Source organism: Rhodamnia argentea, chromosome 8, assembly GCF_020921035.1.
Source record: "Rhodamnia argentea isolate NSW1041297 chromosome 8, ASM2092103v1, whole genome shotgun sequence".
NCBI classification, from domain to species: Eukaryota; Viridiplantae; Streptophyta; class Magnoliopsida; order Myrtales; family Myrtaceae; genus Rhodamnia; species Rhodamnia argentea.
Genome location: NC_063157.1, coordinates 3,142,775 through 3,159,966, shown reverse-complemented (window position 1 = coordinate 3,159,966; position 17,192 = coordinate 3,142,775). Strand labels below are relative to the sequence as shown.

Here is a 17,192-nt window from a genome sequence, read left to right as displayed (position 1 = left end):
AGCAGTGATCGGTGCCCCCTTATGAACAGTGTTTCCGCGCGTGAATAGTGATTTTCGGCCCCGCCTCGAAAATCGTGCCCGACCCAACCTCGACCACCCGAGCTAATTAAAATTTGTGAGTTAGCCCCTAACTCTTGGTTAGAACGCTAATTGCGTTCGGATTAGTTTAATTAGATTATTAGGTATTTAGGTAGCTCGATTAGGGCCGGTTTAGGTTAGAAACTTGGTTTAGGTTCAATGGCCCTAATTGGTTAAGTTAGTATAATTAGTTAGGATTCTATGCCTAATTAGATGAAATTGATTGATTAGAATTGATTGATTTGACCGATCGCGAGCGAGCGAGCGAGCGATAGGTCAGAGACGAATGCCCAATTGGAATTGCAATTGGGATTAATAATCGACTGGCCGCAATTGATTTATTGAATTATTGAATTATTGGCTCAGGGTGCCGGTTTGGCTGTTGATTGTCGTGAGAGTCCGATTAGAGGTTAATCGCCCCAAATTGCTTGGTGTGTTAGTCGATTTAATTGCGTATTCATGTGACCACTTATGAGATAAAATTGCATGTTTTTGCACGAAAACGGCCTTTGGCCAAGTATTTGAACATGCGAGTATGAGCATTCGACCTAAATCCAAGAAATAAACTGGCCGGTTGTCGAAGTGTCTAAGTGGTCACATAATGGGATAATTCCAATGATCATTGTCTTACGGTCGTTCGGTCATGGCAATCATTGTCTTCCGGTTGCTGGATGCGCGTTAGTCATTGTCTTCTGGCCGTACGTTTGCCAATCGCAGCTTGTGATAGGCCGAAGCCTTTTAAGGATTCTTGTTAGCTCCGTGTCGTGTCGACAATCATTGTCTTCCGGTTGGTCGAGCGGGGTCACATGGACTATCAGACGCCGTCGCCGGAAGTAAGGGACGGTGTCTGGTCTTGCTAGTAGAGCACCAACCGACTAGTGTGCTAGACCTACGGGTCGGATCTGATAATAAACGGACTACGTGTGGTGTCATGTGCATGCAAGTGCTGTGATGATTTGCGGTGGGCTGAATTGATTTGGTTGGTTGATTGTTGAGTTGAGTCCGCATTGCATTACGTGTGGCCTGGAGGGTAAGCTTGCATGTGATTGAAATATCCGTTCTGTGCTGATGTGATTGCTTTTAGGGTGTACGAGCGAATCAACGTCCTAACTGGGCTTTAGGCGTTGGCTCACCGAGATTAATTTCTCACCCCGTCGTGGTTAACAATTTTCGGGAAGTGACGGAAGTGACCGGTTGTCGAAGTGCCTAAGTGGTCACATAATGGGATAATTCCTACGATCATTGTCTTTTGGTCGTTCGGTCCTGGCAATCATTGTCTTCCGGTTGCTGGATGCGCGTCAATCATTGTCTTCTGGCCGTACGTTTGCCAATCGCAGCTTGTGATAGGCCGAAGCCTTTTAAGGATTCTTGTTAGCTCCGTGTTGTGTCGACAATCATTGTCTTCCGGTTGGTCGAGCGGGGTCACATGGACAATCAGCCGCCGTCGCCGGAAGTAAGGGACGATGTCCGGTCCTACCAGGAGAGCACCAACCGACTAGTGTGCTGGACCTACAGGTCGGATCTGATAATAAATGGACTACGTGTGGTGTCATGTGCATGCAAGTGCTATGATTCTTTGCAGTGGGTTGAATTGATTTGGTTGGTCGATTGTTGAGTCGAGTCCGCATTGCATTACGTGTGGCCCGGAGGGTAAGCTTGCATGTGGTTGAAATATCCGTTCTGGCTTGATGTGATTGCTTTTAGGGTGTTCGAGTGAATCAACGTCCTAACCGGGCTTAGGCGTTGGCTCACCGAGATTAATTTCTCACCCCGTCGTGGTTAACAATTTTCGAGCAGTGACGGAAGCCGTGGACGTTGAACCCGGAGGATTGTGGTAGGAGTTTTGGGAGTAGACGAGGGATTAACCTTACTCGACCTTATGTCTTTTTGAGGTCCTAGTGAGCCACCCCAAAATATGGGGTTGTACATATTTACCGTAGCTCAGTAGGGTTAAGTTTCATCTACTCTGACCGTTGAACGAAGTTGTTTGTGAAATGATTGTGGTAATTTTTCCCGCTGTACTATCCCACTGTTTTTTTTAATTGTCTGGGAGATTTGCACGTTCCACATGCGCCGTTATTTTATAGGTCGATAGCTTACCCGGGACGCTATCATTCATAACCTGAGGCGAGTAAGGTAGGAATGTCGCAAGCTCGAGAGTCGGGACGTGACAGCCTTATTGATCTTAAGGGGCTATGAGTGACTTGTGAGATTGATTGAGAAGAGTGTCTGCATCCATAAAAGACGAAGGTAAGATGGAGGCAGGATCGAGTGTTTTTTCGGTGGCTCCACCAGTGTTTGATGGAGAAAATTATCAAGCCTGGGCGGTGAGAGTGCAAGCCTATCTAGAGGGTTGTGATTTTTGGGAAGCTGTGGAACAAGATTATGAAGTTGCTCCCCTTCCCGACAATCCAACCATTAATCAGATCAAGTTTCACAAGGAGAGGACGACAAGGAAGGCAAAGGCAAAGTCTTGTTTATATGCCTTTGTATCACTTGCTATTTTCAGCGAAATTATGGCTTTTGAATCAGCCAAAGCTATCTGGGACTTCCTCAAAGTTGAGTATCAAGGAGATGAGAGGATCAGAAGCATGAAGGGGCTAAATCTGATCACAGAATTCGAGAGACTGCGAATGAAGGAGTCGGGGACAATTAAGGAGTATTCTGATAAGTTGATAAGCATTGCAAATCAGGCAAGAGTTCTAGGCACCGACCTCTCCGACAATAGGCTAGTGCAGAAAATTCTTGTCTCTTTGCCCGAAAGGTTTGAGGCAACCATTGCCTCTTTGGAGAATACCAAGGATTTGTCTCGGATCAAGTTGGCGGAATTGCTTAGTGCTCTGCAAGCACAAGAGCAGAGGAGGTTAATGAGGCCGGAAGGAAGTACGTAAGGAGCTTTGCGGGCCAAAGAACAACATAATATAGGAGGGAAAGGCAAGAAGTGGAAAGAGAAGAAATGGAATAGCAATAGTGGTTCGGAAGCTGCTGCACAAAGCGAGTAACTCCAAGAACAATTGGGGAAGGTATTCCTCATGTCAAGACTGTGGAAAACAAAATCATCCGCGCTTTAAGTGTTGGAAGAGGCCGGATGTAAAGTGCAGAAAATGTCATAAGCTTGGACACATTGAGAAGTTACGCAAAGAGAAGGGAGATCAGCAGCAAGGTGAGGCACATGCCGCAGCCCAACAAGAGGTAGATCAACTGTTTGTTGCCTCTCGTTTCTCTTCTAGTACTCCATGTGAAAGTTGGCTTGTTGATAGTGGTTGCACAAACCACATGACAAGTGATGAAAAGTTATTTATAGACCTTGACAAGTCATTGAAGTCGGGAGTGAGGATTGGGAATGGGGAGTACTTAGAAGTGAAAGGTAAAGGGATTGTAGCAATAGAGAGTTGTCTTGGAACTAAACTGGTTTCTGATGTGATGTATGTGCCCGAGATTGATCAGAATTTGCTGAGTGTGGGACAGTTGGTAGAAAAGGGATTTAAGGTGATATTTGAAGAGGGGAAGTGTTTAATCTTTGACTCCGGTGGTCGGGAGCTAGACACGGCCGGTTCGGTGGAACCGCCGGTTCCGGTTCCACGAAAAGGTGGAACCGGAACCGGCCGTGTAAGTTCCGGTTTCGGTTCCGAACCGGAACCGGCGGTTTCAGGCCGGTTCCGGTTCCGCTCCGAACCGGTGGTTCATTCCCGATTCCTTTTTTAATATTAATTTTTAAAATAATAAATAATAAAATAAATATAATAAATAACAAATTATAAAATACAATTAAATTGTACATTGTAATAAAATATGGGGAAAAAAAAAAGAGGAGGAATGGGCTTGAACTTAATGAATTATCATTAAGCGTCTACATATCTTCTTGGGGATAGAAGAATCAAAGCCCATGTAGTTCTTTTACCTTTGAGAACCCCAACTTACCTCATCGTCAATCGTCGCTACCCGTTGTGGTACCCGTGGCGGTGGTATCTCCAACATCATCGCTAAAAAATTCGTGTTCACGATCTAACTCTTGGTGTCGATATTTTGCCCTCGTCTAACCGCCGACACAAGCTTGAGCTTCCACAGAGTCCAGGCTTAATCTTGAACGGCGAGAGTCCAAAATTAATCCTCCAGCACTAAATGCTTGTTCAACTGCAACCGTTGAAGAAGGGGTTGCTAATATCCGACGAGCGATGAGGGCGAGAACTGGATAATCGATTTGGTGACTCTTCCACCAATTCAGGATTTCGAAATCTGTACTATGTTCTGCATCACGAAACTCAAATTGAGTGGTTAAATATTTTTCTAATTCAGAAATACTACCCATTGCCCCGTTTTGTTTTTTTTTTGCCTACTCTTAAGCATATTATACCCTCTACTAAGTGAACTACCACCTTCGCTACGTGAGGTAGTAGATTGTAAAGATCCAGAATCACTTAAACCATATCTACTACAAAATTCTCCATATAATGCTACTATAGATTCTTTAACATCTCCTAGTATATTTGAAATATCTATTGAATCTTCCAAATGTAAACAATTATGATAATACACATTCAAATAATCATCTAAACCGTCTAATTTAATACGTGGATAAAAACAATACCAACTAAATAGACAAGAGGAATTTGTAAATAGTAATGCAACCATTTTTCTCGCATTACTAAAATAGTTCGACCTAATTCGGTATCATTTTCATATTCACTAAAAACACTACCAATATTAACACATTCTATTAAAAATAAATGTGTAGTAGGATAATAAATACCAGATAAAGTCTTAGTAGCATCATTAAAAATTTTCAAAATATCTAAAATTTTCTTGCAAACGTCCCAATGTTGAGGAAGTAAAGTAATTTCGGGAATATTTTGTGAAATAAACATACATAATAAATCTTTATATTCAAAAGTTTGCCGAAGCAATTGGTACGTAGAATTCCAACGAGTCGGAATATCTTTTGGAAATCTTCTTGCCCTTCTCCCATTTTGTTTACAAAATTTTCCCCACGATTTCATACAATGGGGACGACTCCATAAAAATTTAATTGCACTCTTTATTGGGGCGAGAGAAGTGTCAAGAGTTCGTAAACCATCTTGTACACATAAATTTAAAACATGACAAGCATATCTAATGTGAAAAAATTGTCCGCCAAAAGTGGGTTTGCAAATATTTTCTAATTCGGGAATAGAAGCGGTATTTGCGGCGGCATTATCAAAACCAATTGAAAATACTTTATTTATTAAATTATATTCTTCTAAAAGTTGCCTAATTATTCTATAAATATTATGAGCCGAATGTCTTTCATCAAAAACTCGGAATGCAATAAGTCTTTTTTGAATCCTCCAATCGTCACCTATCCAATGACACGTGACACCCATATAAGAATGAATTTGCCAAGGATCACTCCAAATATCGCTACCTATATGCACACGTCCATTGAATTCCGTTAAAAATTTTGCTAAAGATTTTTTTCCTTTTTTATAAAGATGAAAAACGTCGCGTTTAAGAGTATTTTTTGGAATAGTTGGCGCTTGGGGAACCAACGCTGTATTTATCAAATATTTCATATTAAAATTTTCACCAGTATTAAACGGAGCATGATTAAGGGCAACATATTCACATAATGTTTGTTTATAAAGTGCTTCAGTGAAACGAAATATAGGATGAGGATTAGAAGTGGCGTACCCAGAAATTTGTTGTTGCGTATTGTCGATCCCCGCTTGCGTTGGATGTTTTTTCGTCAAATGCCGACGGAATGTTCCGTAGCCGTCTCCTTTCGTAAATTTATATGTTTGCGAACAATATTTACATTTTATATTATACTTACCTTCGCCTTCATCACGTACCTTGTCGAAGTGTAGTCACAAGTCGGATGTATTATCTCGGCCCTTCCGTTCTGGCTCATTTGCCGTTGACGCTTCTTCGACACCAATGGGAGGATGAAGACTTTCTTGTGTTGGGATGTGCTCGACGTTCGTAATCGGGACATAGTTGATATTATCGTCGTCGTCTTCCCAACTTGCATACTCACGAGGATCATATTCGGGAATGGGATACTCGGAATCTCCCATAGTCATCTTACCCTTGTCGGCATTTACGCTTCCACTTGCCATTTTTGAGAGAATTGAGTCGGGATTGAGAGAATTGGGAGAATTTGAGCGATTTGAGAGGATTTCGGAGAGAATTCGAGAGATTGTTCGGAGAATTTGTGACAAAAATGAAAGGGGGAGCATATGTATTTATAGGCAATAATTAATTTTAATTTTTTTTTAAATTTTTGGCAACGGCCAAATTGGCCGTTGCACGTTGGCAACGGCCCAAAGAGGGGGGCCCGGGGCGAGAGCCCACGGCTCTCTGCCCCGGGCCCCACCTTTTTCTTTTTTTTTTTTTTTTTTTAAATCACGGTTCCCACGGTTCCGGAACCGTGGACCCGGTCAATGGGCCGGTGCCGGGTCCACGGGCCCAAATGGCACCCTCTATCAAGAGTCGTTCAAGATAAAGATGCAACATAAGAGTTTTTCTCTGAATCCTCTCGAGAAAGAGCAAGTGGCATTCAAGTGCCGAGCTAGTGATTCGGAGATATGGCACAAGAGGTCAGGGCACTTTCATCACAAAGGCGTGCTGTTCATGCAGAGAAATGAAATGGCAACCGGGTTACCAAGCCTAGAGGAGCAAATCACAAAGTGCAAGGCTTGTTTGCTGGGCAAACAAACAAGACTTCCCTTCAAGGAATCCACTTGGAGAGCTACAAAGAAGCCGCAGGTGATTCATACGGATCTCTGTGGTCTACAAGTGACTCCTTCACTAAATGGCAGCGGGTATTTCATTATTTTCATTGATGATTATACCAAGATGTGCTGGATTTACTTCATGAAGTAAAATTTAGAAGTTGCTTGAGGTATTTCGAAGTTTAAAAGATGGATTGAGAACCAAAGTGGTTGTAAGATTCGGGTCATCGGATCCGATAATGGAACAGAATACACCTCGCAGAGGTTTTACTCTTTACGTGAAGAGGCTGGAATTGAGCATCAGCTTACCGCTCCTTACTCTCCACAACAAAATGGAGTAAGTGAGAGGAAGAATAGAACCATTATGAAAATGACTAGGTGTCTGCGGCATGAGAAGAATCTGCGCAAAGAATTTTGGGCAGAAGCGAGAAACACAACAGTTTTTTTTGCTGAATAGGCTGCCTACAAGGGTATTGGAGAAGAAAACTCCCTTTGAAGCTTGGTTTGGTGTCAAGCCAATTCTAAGAAATTTGAAGGTGTTTGGTTGTCTGTGTTTTTCTCATATTCCACAGGTCAAGAGAGACAAGTTGGGGGAGAAAGCTGAACCTGGAATCTTTGTTGGCTACGATTTAGTGTCAAAAGCCTACGGGATCTATCAACGACAAACAGGGAAGATAATCACTAGCGGGGATGTTCATTTCCTAGAAAACGAGCAATGGGACCGGACGGATGAGTCACAAGGCAAGCACAAGGAGGTCTCACTGGAACCCGACGAGCCGGTAGATGATGTTCCTGTTAGAGGTACCGGATCTCTAAGCGATATATATCAGAGGTGTAGTGTGGCTGTTTTGGAACCCGCTAGTTATGAGGAAGCTAAAAGTGATCAGAAGTGGATGAATGCAATGAAGGAAGAGTTGACTATGATAGAAAAGAACCGGACATGGGAGCTAGTGGAGAGGCCTCAAGACGGGAAGGTAATTGGAGTAAAATGGGTTTTCAGGACCAAACTCAATCCCGATGGCTTAGTGAATAAGCATAAGGCCAGGTTGGTGGTGAAGGGATATGTACAAGTTTGGGGAGTTGATTTCTCAGAAACCTTTGCTCCCGTTGCAAGATTAGATACAATTAGAATGACTCTTGCTTTGGCAGCTCAACAAGGATGGAAGGTGTATTAGTTAGATGTGAAATCTGCTTTTTTGAATGGAGTATTGCGGGAAGAGATTGAGCAACCAGAAGGTTTTGTCACACCAGGCTAGGAGGAGAAAGTTTATTTGCTGAAAAAGGCTCTCTATGGCTTGAGGCAAGCTCCCAGAGCATGGTATAGTAAGATGGATGAGCACTTGCTGGGTCTAGGTTTCAAGAAAAGTCTTAGTGAATCCACTCTATATGTCAAGAGGTTAGTATCCGACTTAGTGGTGGTGTCTCTTTATGTGGATGATATGCTGGTGACAGGAAATAATAGTGCTTAGATTATTGCATTTAAGCAAGAGATGATGAAGATGTTTGAAATGACCGATCTTGGTGAGATGTCATATTTTCTGGGGATGGAGGTTAAGCGGACTCGGAATGAATTTTTTATCTGTCGGAAGAAGTACTTAAAGGAGATCCCGAAGAGATTCAACATGGAGGAGTGCAAGAGTGTGAGTACTCTAATGGGTCAGAAGGAAAAGTTTCAAAAGAAGGATGGATCAGAACCTGTAAATGAAAGAGTTTATAGAAATTTGATCGGCTGTCTAATGTATCTCACTGCAACTAGGCCGGACATCATGTTTACTGTAAGTGTCTTGTCTAGATTTCTTAATTGTGCAAGTCAGTTGCATATGGTAGCTGTAAAGAGGGTGTTGAGGTACTTGAAAGTTACTTTTTCATATGGAATTAAGTTCCGCAAAATTCAAGAGTTTAAGTTGCGGGGGGTATTCGATAGTGACTGAGCGGGATCAATGGATGATATGAGGAGCACTTTAGGTTATTGCTTTACATTTAGGTCGGCATGCTTTTCCCGGTGTTCAAAGAAGCGGGAAATAGTAGCACAATCAACTGCAGAAGCTGAGTTTATTGCAGCTACTGCAGCTGTGAATCAAGCATTATGGTTGAAGAAGTTGATGGATGATCCGCATTTGGAGCAAGAAGAAGGCATAGAAGTATTTGTGGACAATCAAGCAACTCTGGCATTTCACAGAATCCAGTATTTCATGGAAAAACAAAGCATTTTAAGGTCAAGTATTTCTTCTTGAGAGAAGTGCAAAAGGCTGGAGAGGTGAACCCGGTGTACTGCGATTCAGAAAATCAAATTGCAGATATATTCACTAAGTCGTTTCATGTTGGTCGATTCGAACTTCTCAAGGCAAAGTTAGGAGTGTGTAGCACTTGATCCAGGAGGAGAGTGTTGATGCATCAAGGCTGCACGATCTATTTTCTATTGAGTCGGTTTGTTAAAGTTCTATTTTGTAGGGTTGTTTAGTTGCATGTTATTTATTTTGTTAGTTTGTTGCAGATTTATTCTATTAGTTTGTTACAGATTTATTTTGTTAGTTTGTTGCAGATTTTTATGGATCAAGCAATCTGTTGCTTAGTGGGTAACGTGTGCTTAGTGGGCAAAAAAACAAAGTTTTAGTCCGTACTTAAGTATTTTTCAGTTTTCTGAATAAAAAGAAGCAGTTTTTCCTTTCCATATGTTCTGTTTGCTGCAAATACACAGCTTTTCCTGTCAATTCTTCTTATGTTCTTTGAAAAAACAACAATGGTCAAGAAGAAGAAGAAGAAGAAGAAGAAGATAACGATAATGAAGGAGGAGATAACAAGAATGATGAGGGAAGTGATGAAGGAGAAGATCTAGAACAGGAAAATACAGATACATATGAAGATGAAGATGAAGATGAAGATGAGGAAAGAGAGGAAGAGGAAGAGGAAGAAGATAGCGATAAGGAAGAAGGAGACAACAACAATGATGAAGGAAGTGATGAAGGAGAAGATGAAGATCAGCAAACTCCCGATGAAGCTGAAGATGAAGATGATAATGACTCTGACGAAGAAGGAGATGATGGTGATGACGGACAAGGGGAAGCAGAGGAAAATCAAAATGGCGCTGAAACAGAAGATGGCGATGATAGTGATGATGATGATGATGATGAAGGAGAAATAAAGAGTAGTGAAATGAAGATGAAGCTAAAGATGAAAGCGAAGGTAAAGAATGAGTTGACAGTTACGGTGGTCTAGAAGAAGACGGAGGAGAATAAGAAGATGAAATCTTAATCAGATTGTGTTAACTCGTTAACTTGCCCTTGAGTTTTTCTTTGTGAATTGCTTTGTTTGCTTGCCTATGGTTTTTCTCTCATGCACATGAACAAATTATATTACTTTGTATGAGTCTCGTCGTTCTTTTCTCGTGCACATCATCAATTGATGTCTTGAAGATGTAATTTTAAGATTCATTTTAGAGAAAATAATATTTCAATCAACACACTCAAGGAACGAGATAGATCGATCCGTTGAGGATGGACGACTACAACATTCCGTATCACAAAATACCGGACCTAGTTCCACGCCGGTACATCATCTTAGTAAGTTTTAAATTGGAATTAAAAAGTGATTGGCAACTTACTTCATTAATTACACGCACATAACTTATTAACGGGTTTTGATAAGTACCAATATGTATTTATCCTCCTAAATTTTCAAATTATGCTATTGATCTATCAATATTTGCTTCTATGGATTACCAACGTGTAAAATATACTGACTTCTAGATATAGTAAATTTCCAAGACTTCAGCACAGAGAGCTCCTAGAGAGGATTTTCTTTTGAGTTTTGGTGGGGTTGATTTAGGGTTTCTATTTTTATTTTTTTTACGAGAATCCTCTGTTTCTATAAAATTTTATGGTGGGTAATTCACAATTTTTCACTTGATGACCGAACAATTCTTTATATTATAAATGGACAGATTTTAGAAGGTCAAATTGCGTCCGGTCTACATGAGGCAAATCACCAAAATGTAACAGCACAATTGGGGCGTGAAGGACAATATTTTACTTGATGGCCAAAGAAATAGATTTTTCTATTTTTATTCCCTGAATGAGTTTCTTAGCAGAGACAGGCATTTAATAACGACACAAAATTTCTATTCTTGGAACAAAACTTCGTTTGATAACAATATAAAATTTCTACGGTTGCGACCGTTGGTCCTCGACCGGCAGGTAGCGGATGACGAACGACGAAGGGCGAAATGGAGCAGGGGAATGGCGGCGGACAACCAACGGATGACGAACAGCGACCGACGGCGGGGACACAAGTGAGTCGACCGGCAACGGGAGGCGGGCAACCAGGGACTAGAGACAGGGGATGGCGGCAATGAGGGGAAATCTTATCCCTGTTTCTATTCCAGAAACAGAAAACATAACATTTATATTTTTTATTTCTGTTCCAAACCTATTTTTATACCGAAAATTTGTTTCGAAAATAAATTGCCTAATATGTAACCACCAAGCCTAAGATCACTCCTCCATAAGGGATTTTCTTCTAGCCAAAGTTCCATGGACAAACTCCAAAAGAGACATTTAGAAAGCAACCATATGAAGTGATGCCCATTTGAGAGTGGATGGCCTATATATGACACATGCGTCGACCATCCAATGTGGGATTTACGGATGTGAGAGAGAGAGAGAAAGAGAGAGAGAGAGAGAGCTTTTTAAGCAAGCTGAGCAAACGAGCCTTCACGAATGCACACATTACATGCAGCAGGAGCTAACTCAAGGGAGGAGCTGCAGTTCCACCGGCATCAGTAGCATCATTGCACATCCGATCATGATACCTCTAGGTGAGGAACAATTCAATTATCTATCGCTGTTTTTCGTTGTCGTTCTAGTTTAGCCTTCCGAAGGGGTAGATACATAGAATTCGATGCACGAAATATGAATTTTTTGGGATAATCACAGAACAAATGGGGCCTCAGAGCTGCAACACCGACGAAACAATTTTGGCCTGACTTAGCATGTAGGACGTACATAAAATTATTGCTTAACCTGAAGCTGAGAAAGGATGTTCTTATGGGCCTCTGATCATCACATTCTTCGATCGAAATCTGTATATGCTAATACGCAGCGTTTCAGTTCTTAGCAGAGTGGTTTTTCGGAGGATGCTGAGGACACATGTTCTGAGTGAATTCCTGGAGGGCCAGTGGTTGCGCACTCTAATCTTATTCAGCCTCATCTGCCAAATAATACTTGTTTGCCTCGGTGACCGCCGGAAGTACGTTCCGAATGTTTTGATCAGGCCACTCACTTGGTTGGCCTACTTGATGGCCGGCTCAGTGGCTTCAAATGCGCTCGCGATGATAACAAATAATGCGGCGCTGAAAGATAATCAACACGTTCTGGAATATCTCATCGAAAACATCACACTGACGATGTTTTGGGCGCCATTTCTGTTGTTGCATCTGGGTGGTCCTGATAGGATCACAGCTTATTCTCTGGCAGACAATGAGCTCTGGTCAAGGCACTTTTTAACCCTGTTTAACCAGACGGCTGCCATCGTTGTCATCTTCTACTTTGCGTGGAAACAGTTCAGGTTTTACAAACTTTCCGTTCTGATGATGGTCCCTGCTCTCATTAAGTACGGTGAAAGAGTATGGGTGCTATGGGCTGCTAGCAGCGACCACTTCAAAAAATTTTGCCAGGACCTCGAACCTGATCATCGTTCCAGGATCTTGGAAGAGTACGAACTGAAGGAGTTCGCTCATTTCACACACAGTGAATGAGGTGCATGAAGTGATGAGAACACGTGTGGAAGCAGATCTTATACAACTTTCGGATGAGCAACTGCATGAGCGCAGTCAGTTTGAACTCCTGGCAGCCAGAGGCTTGGTGGACATTTTCAAGCGCATTTTTGCAGATCTTCTGCTCAGCTTCAAGGAGTATGACACTAGCCGGTCAGTTCTCATGGGCAAAAATTTTCTTGTGGTTCACAGAGTTATTGAGATTGAACTGGGTTTTCTTTATGATTTGCTATTGAACTGGGTTTTCTTTATGATTTGCTATACACCAAAGCATTGATAATCTATAGTTGTTTCGGCCTCCCCCTTCGTTTCTGCAGCATCACCGTAACATTCATCGTCTTGATACTTTTCACTTTCACTCACAAGAATAAGTTCTTATCAAACTCATCTTTTGATATCAACCTCACCTATACATTGCTAGTTGTGGCGCTTTTACTTGAGATGTATGCAGTGTGCGAGCTTCTTTCATCGGACTGGACTGCGTGTTGGCTGATTAACAACAAGCGCTTCGGCTTCCTTAAATTTATAAATAGGTTCCACCCGCTGCACAAAAGGAGAAGGTGGTCGAACTCGATCGGTCAATACAACCTGCTGAGTGTCTCCCTGAAGGAAACACAATCATCAGCTTGGCATAGAGTTCTGGGGTACCTGCGCGTGGATTTAATACCGGCTGTGCAGAAGCACCTCTATCAGAGCCATGAGAGGGTGAGCGCTGACTTGAAGGGGTTCATCATCAAGCAATTCATCACAGATGATCGAATGAGAGATGCGGAACTCCCTTCCCCATGGACCAGCAGGGGAAGCGATGCTCTCGAAAGGAATAACGGGTCGGTTAGTCTTAAATGGCACTACAAAAAAACTAGGTTTTAGCCACGAAATTTGCGACGAAAATTATGGTAAAATTCGTCGCTAATCGATTTTGCGACGAAAGTTACGACAAATAAATATTCGTCGCTAATTCGGTGTCGCAAACTTTAGCGACGAAAAGTTGAACATTCGTCGCCAATTTGTGACGACCTTTGTGACGAACCAATATCCGTCACAAATTTGCGATGAAATTTTTCGTCGCCAATTTGCGACGAAATTTGCGACGAACCAATATTCGTCACAAATTTGCGACACATTGTGTGACGGTATATATTCGTGGTAAATTAGCGACGAACAATTTTCCGTAGCTAATTGGCGACGAAAATTCAGTGACGAACTGTGCGACGGATACTTTCCGTGAGAAATTTGTGATGAACATGTTCGTCGCAATTTGGCGACGAACTTTGCGACAAATCCTTTTATGTAGCAAATTATAGCTTTGCGACGACTGGTTTTGCGTGGCAAAGTAGTGACGATCTTGTTTGTCGCAAAGTTGGGCGACGATTTTTCCGACGAATGATTATCGTTGCCAAATTCGTCGGTAATGCGACGTTTCTTTTGAAAGAATTAGCGACCGAATTTTTATTCGTCACTAAATTGCGACGAATATTCTAGAGTCGTCGGTAAATTCTTGCAACTAATGTTCAGCATTTGCGACGAAAAGTTTCGTGAGTAAAGTGATTTGTGACGAAAATAGCAATAAATTAGCGAGGCGACGAATTTTTGTTTATTCTTTAGCAATTAATTTTGCGACGAAAAAACGGAACGACTTTAGCGACGAACCTTGTGACGACCAAGCACCGGACGATTTTATAATTTGTAATGATCGTATGGTAAAATAATTTTTTGAATTTTCCATTTTAAATCTAACTAAAACGGAAATTAATTTCTAGAATTTATATTTACCATTGAATGAGCAAGTAATAAGACATAAATATTCAGGGACAGATCTTATAGTCACCAAAAGAAGAAATTGTAACATCTTAATCCAAAGTAAATACCGACTAATACAGTATATCTTTACATGTATATGATGGTATAGCCTTTATTTACGGTGTAAATACTGAATAATTTATCCTTACGAGAGCCAATAGCAAGCATAACTATGCTTACCAAGCTCCCATCCATGGATGGTATAGCCTTTATTCACTGTGTAACGCAAAAGAACCTCAGCATTGCTTGAATTCCAACGTCCATGGACAGAACCGTCTGACGTCACTGTCCTTCCACATAAGGCATTCAAACCAAAGGTGACAAGAGCCCTGCATTTGACGGAATTGACGGACTTTAAATCAGTGAACAAAGAGTTAAAATATGCTTAAGCAATGTGAAGGATCTTGTCCATATCGACTTCCATTTCTAAAAGAGAGACATTTATTCTTACCCTGCACGTTTAAAAAATGCATTAAGTTCGTCCCACCTGGACATGGGCAGCCATCCTTGAGAGAAACCGAGAAAGTCTGAACGATTGATCAAGTGGGGTTTGCAGGGCCCCCCATCTCCTTGAACGTGGTATATCAATTTATCTTGTAAAGTGCCTCCCATTCTGATTTTCAACGGCAAAAATGCTGCAAAACATTAGTGCTGTTCAATTGAATTCAGACCAAATCGAGATGGCACGAAACATTTATATACCTTTCAAACATTTACGTTAAATTGAATTCAGAACAAGCAATGCTACTTGATAGACATTTATTAATCTTATGCATATCAACAGCACAACACTAAAAGATAATCCTGTTGCTGGTACAGCATCTTGAAGATGAAGCCATTTTATACTGATGAAGCCACCATATGGACTGTGAGCAACTTAATTTTGCAGGAAAAAAAGGCAGGCTTATAGATTCAGGATATATTCTGAACATGATCCTTACAGTTACCTAGTGAGTGTAGCTATAATGACATGCTACACATGCGATAGTGATGCATTTGTTCCTAATCATATGCGTCAACAATACAAGCAATATTGCTGGGGGACGACACCAGATACTTACATGCCTAAGGACTGAAAATTCCCTCTCCATTCCAACCTTCTTGTCAATGGTTCTTTGATAGACCAAGCTTTCGTTAATCATCTCCAACTCCTCACAGTTCCAGAATACCTGGAGCCATTTTGTAGCCATGTTCAAAATCCACACCAACCTTCCTGTAGGCTGTATGCTTATTAAAAACTGAAGCACCTAAACTTCCATTTCGATAATGGCCTTAAGTGCTAGTAGGGTAGTATGAGGATGCAAAGACACATAAATACTGCCAAATTACCAATCCTGAGAGTAGAATAGTTTGAAATACACCTTATTTTACAAGCACAGATCTAAAAAAATTGTTTGTTTTCCTAATCTTGATTTTTCACCTGATATATATATATATATGTTAACCAACCACTAACAGATTTTCAGACTCTGAAACTTGTTACCATTTCCCATGATAATTATGCTCCATACAGATACCTGTTGAACTAATGAAGCCTCCACAGGAAGCAAAAATTTATCCCTACCACACTGTCCAAAATATAAATATAGCTAGTGAATCTTGCTGCAAGGGATGCAATTTATGGCAAGATGACTTGTTCTTAACATTCAACTGTATTACTATTGTTTGAATATTTAAAATCCTAACTATTATCTTTATAATATGATACAACTTCAAGAAGGAAAATAGAAGCTAGAATTTTACTACTCTTCATTGACTATACAAAAAAGCAGCAATGAAATCCCAATCCTACTTAACCATTACGAGGACCTCCAGCTTTCTCAATGAAGTTAACTTTGAAAATACCTGATGTATTTAACATTCCCAAGACTATACAGATGCAGCACTGATAAAATAGGAAGAACAAATTTTGAAAATTAGAGTGGAAGAACATTTAGTAAGACATTCAGACCGTGCTATGCATCTCCTTGGGCTGAGGAAGACTTCTTATACAAGGAGCCCATTCAGAATCCTGTTAAAGTACAGGAAAAACTGATCGACTGCAGAGCTACTGCAATGCGAAAAGAAATACACAACACTACTGTACAGTGGAAGTTTAGGAAAACAGAAGTTGCTACAACAGCATTACCTGACCCATTTTCTGTTCTTTCAGGATGACGGCAGCAAGTTTAGCCACATTCCCTACTTTCAAGGACCTAATTTCAGGAAGGAGATCATCTGGTGATATTTCCTGTAAATTGAATGTAGAGAATTCAACTTACGTATGGTTCTCTCAATCAATCTATCCTTTACCTGAACCTATAACAATAACTTACCACGTTGAAAGGGACCTTCAAAATGCTGTCCCCTGCTCTTATTGCCCTCGAGGCAAACAGGGACCAAATCAAGACGGCACGAAACATTTACGTTAAATTGATTTCAGAACAAGCAGAGCCCCCATCCCACACCCACAGGACATTCAACACCTGTAAGTGATCGCTCCCAATGCCTATTGCACCAATCTGTGTCTCTCCTCTTCTTTGCTCACTGAACACAGACATTCAACATTTACATTAAATGGTTTTTCCAATGACTCGGCAATATATTTTTGTAAACTTTGAAGGTGCATGAAAAGAAACAACGAGGGAGCTTGAAAGTTATCATACTACATATAGTTGAGATAGAGGATTCTCACCAAAGGTAAAAATAAGCTATGATGTTGGCAAACATGTTGTTTATGGAATTAAATCACGGACAAGATCCTCAGCGTCAATGTCATCATCATTGCGCTGCTCCTCGATGTGCCCATGACCTATTTCATTAGCCGGAGGTACAGGAGGAACCTCAGCTGGATT

The 17,192-nt window shown here is 41.2% G+C and overlaps 3 protein-coding genes across 3 annotated transcripts in view; 2 read left to right on the top strand and 1 right to left on the bottom strand.

Moving 5' to 3' along the window:
* The window catches only part of LOC115744778 (uncharacterized protein PHLOEM PROTEIN 2-LIKE A4-like), a 162,236-nt gene that overhangs the window by 29,691 nt on the left and 115,353 nt on the right, over positions 1-17,192 (bottom strand). The window lies entirely within an intron of this gene.
* Positions 2,334-7,963, top strand: LOC125316165. The gene is made up of 3 exons (XM_048283645.1): positions 2,334-2,961; positions 3,221-3,567; positions 7,361-7,963. Exons 1-3 carry the CDS (start codon positions 2,334-2,336, stop codon positions 7,961-7,963), a joined length of 1,578 nt encoding a protein of 525 aa, XP_048139602.1.
* On the top strand, positions 11,872-13,428 carry LOC125316164. The gene is made up of 3 exons (XM_048283644.1): positions 11,872-12,532; positions 12,576-12,711; positions 12,846-13,428. The coding sequence occupies exons 1-3, from the start codon at positions 11,872-11,874 to the stop codon at positions 13,426-13,428; spliced, it is 1,380 nt and encodes a 459-aa protein (XP_048139601.1).

Bases quoted from the DNA above. Each gene is read 5' to 3' on its own strand.
- LOC125316165 (XM_048283645.1), top strand. From the start codon at position 2,334: ATGGAGGCAGGATCGAGTGTTTTTTCGGTGGCTCCACCAGTGTTTGAT. The intron at 2,962-3,220 runs GTACGTAAGGAG...AGTTACGCAAAG, and splicing joins GTTAATGAGGCCGGAAGGAA to AGAAGGGAGATCAGCAGCAA. The intron at 3,568-7,360 runs GTGATATTTGAA...CATATTCCACAG, and splicing joins TGGTAGAAAAGGGATTTAAG to GTCAAGAGAGACAAGTTGGG.
- LOC125316164 (XM_048283644.1), top strand. From the start codon at position 11,872: ATGCTAATACGCAGCGTTTCAGTTCTTAGCAGAGTGGTTTTTCGGAGG. The intron at 12,533-12,575 runs GTGAATGAGGTG...GTGTGGAAGCAG, and splicing joins GTTCGCTCATTTCACACACA to ATCTTATACAACTTTCGGAT. The intron at 12,712-12,845 runs GTCAGTTCTCAT...GATAATCTATAG, and splicing joins AAGGAGTATGACACTAGCCG to TTGTTTCGGCCTCCCCCTTC.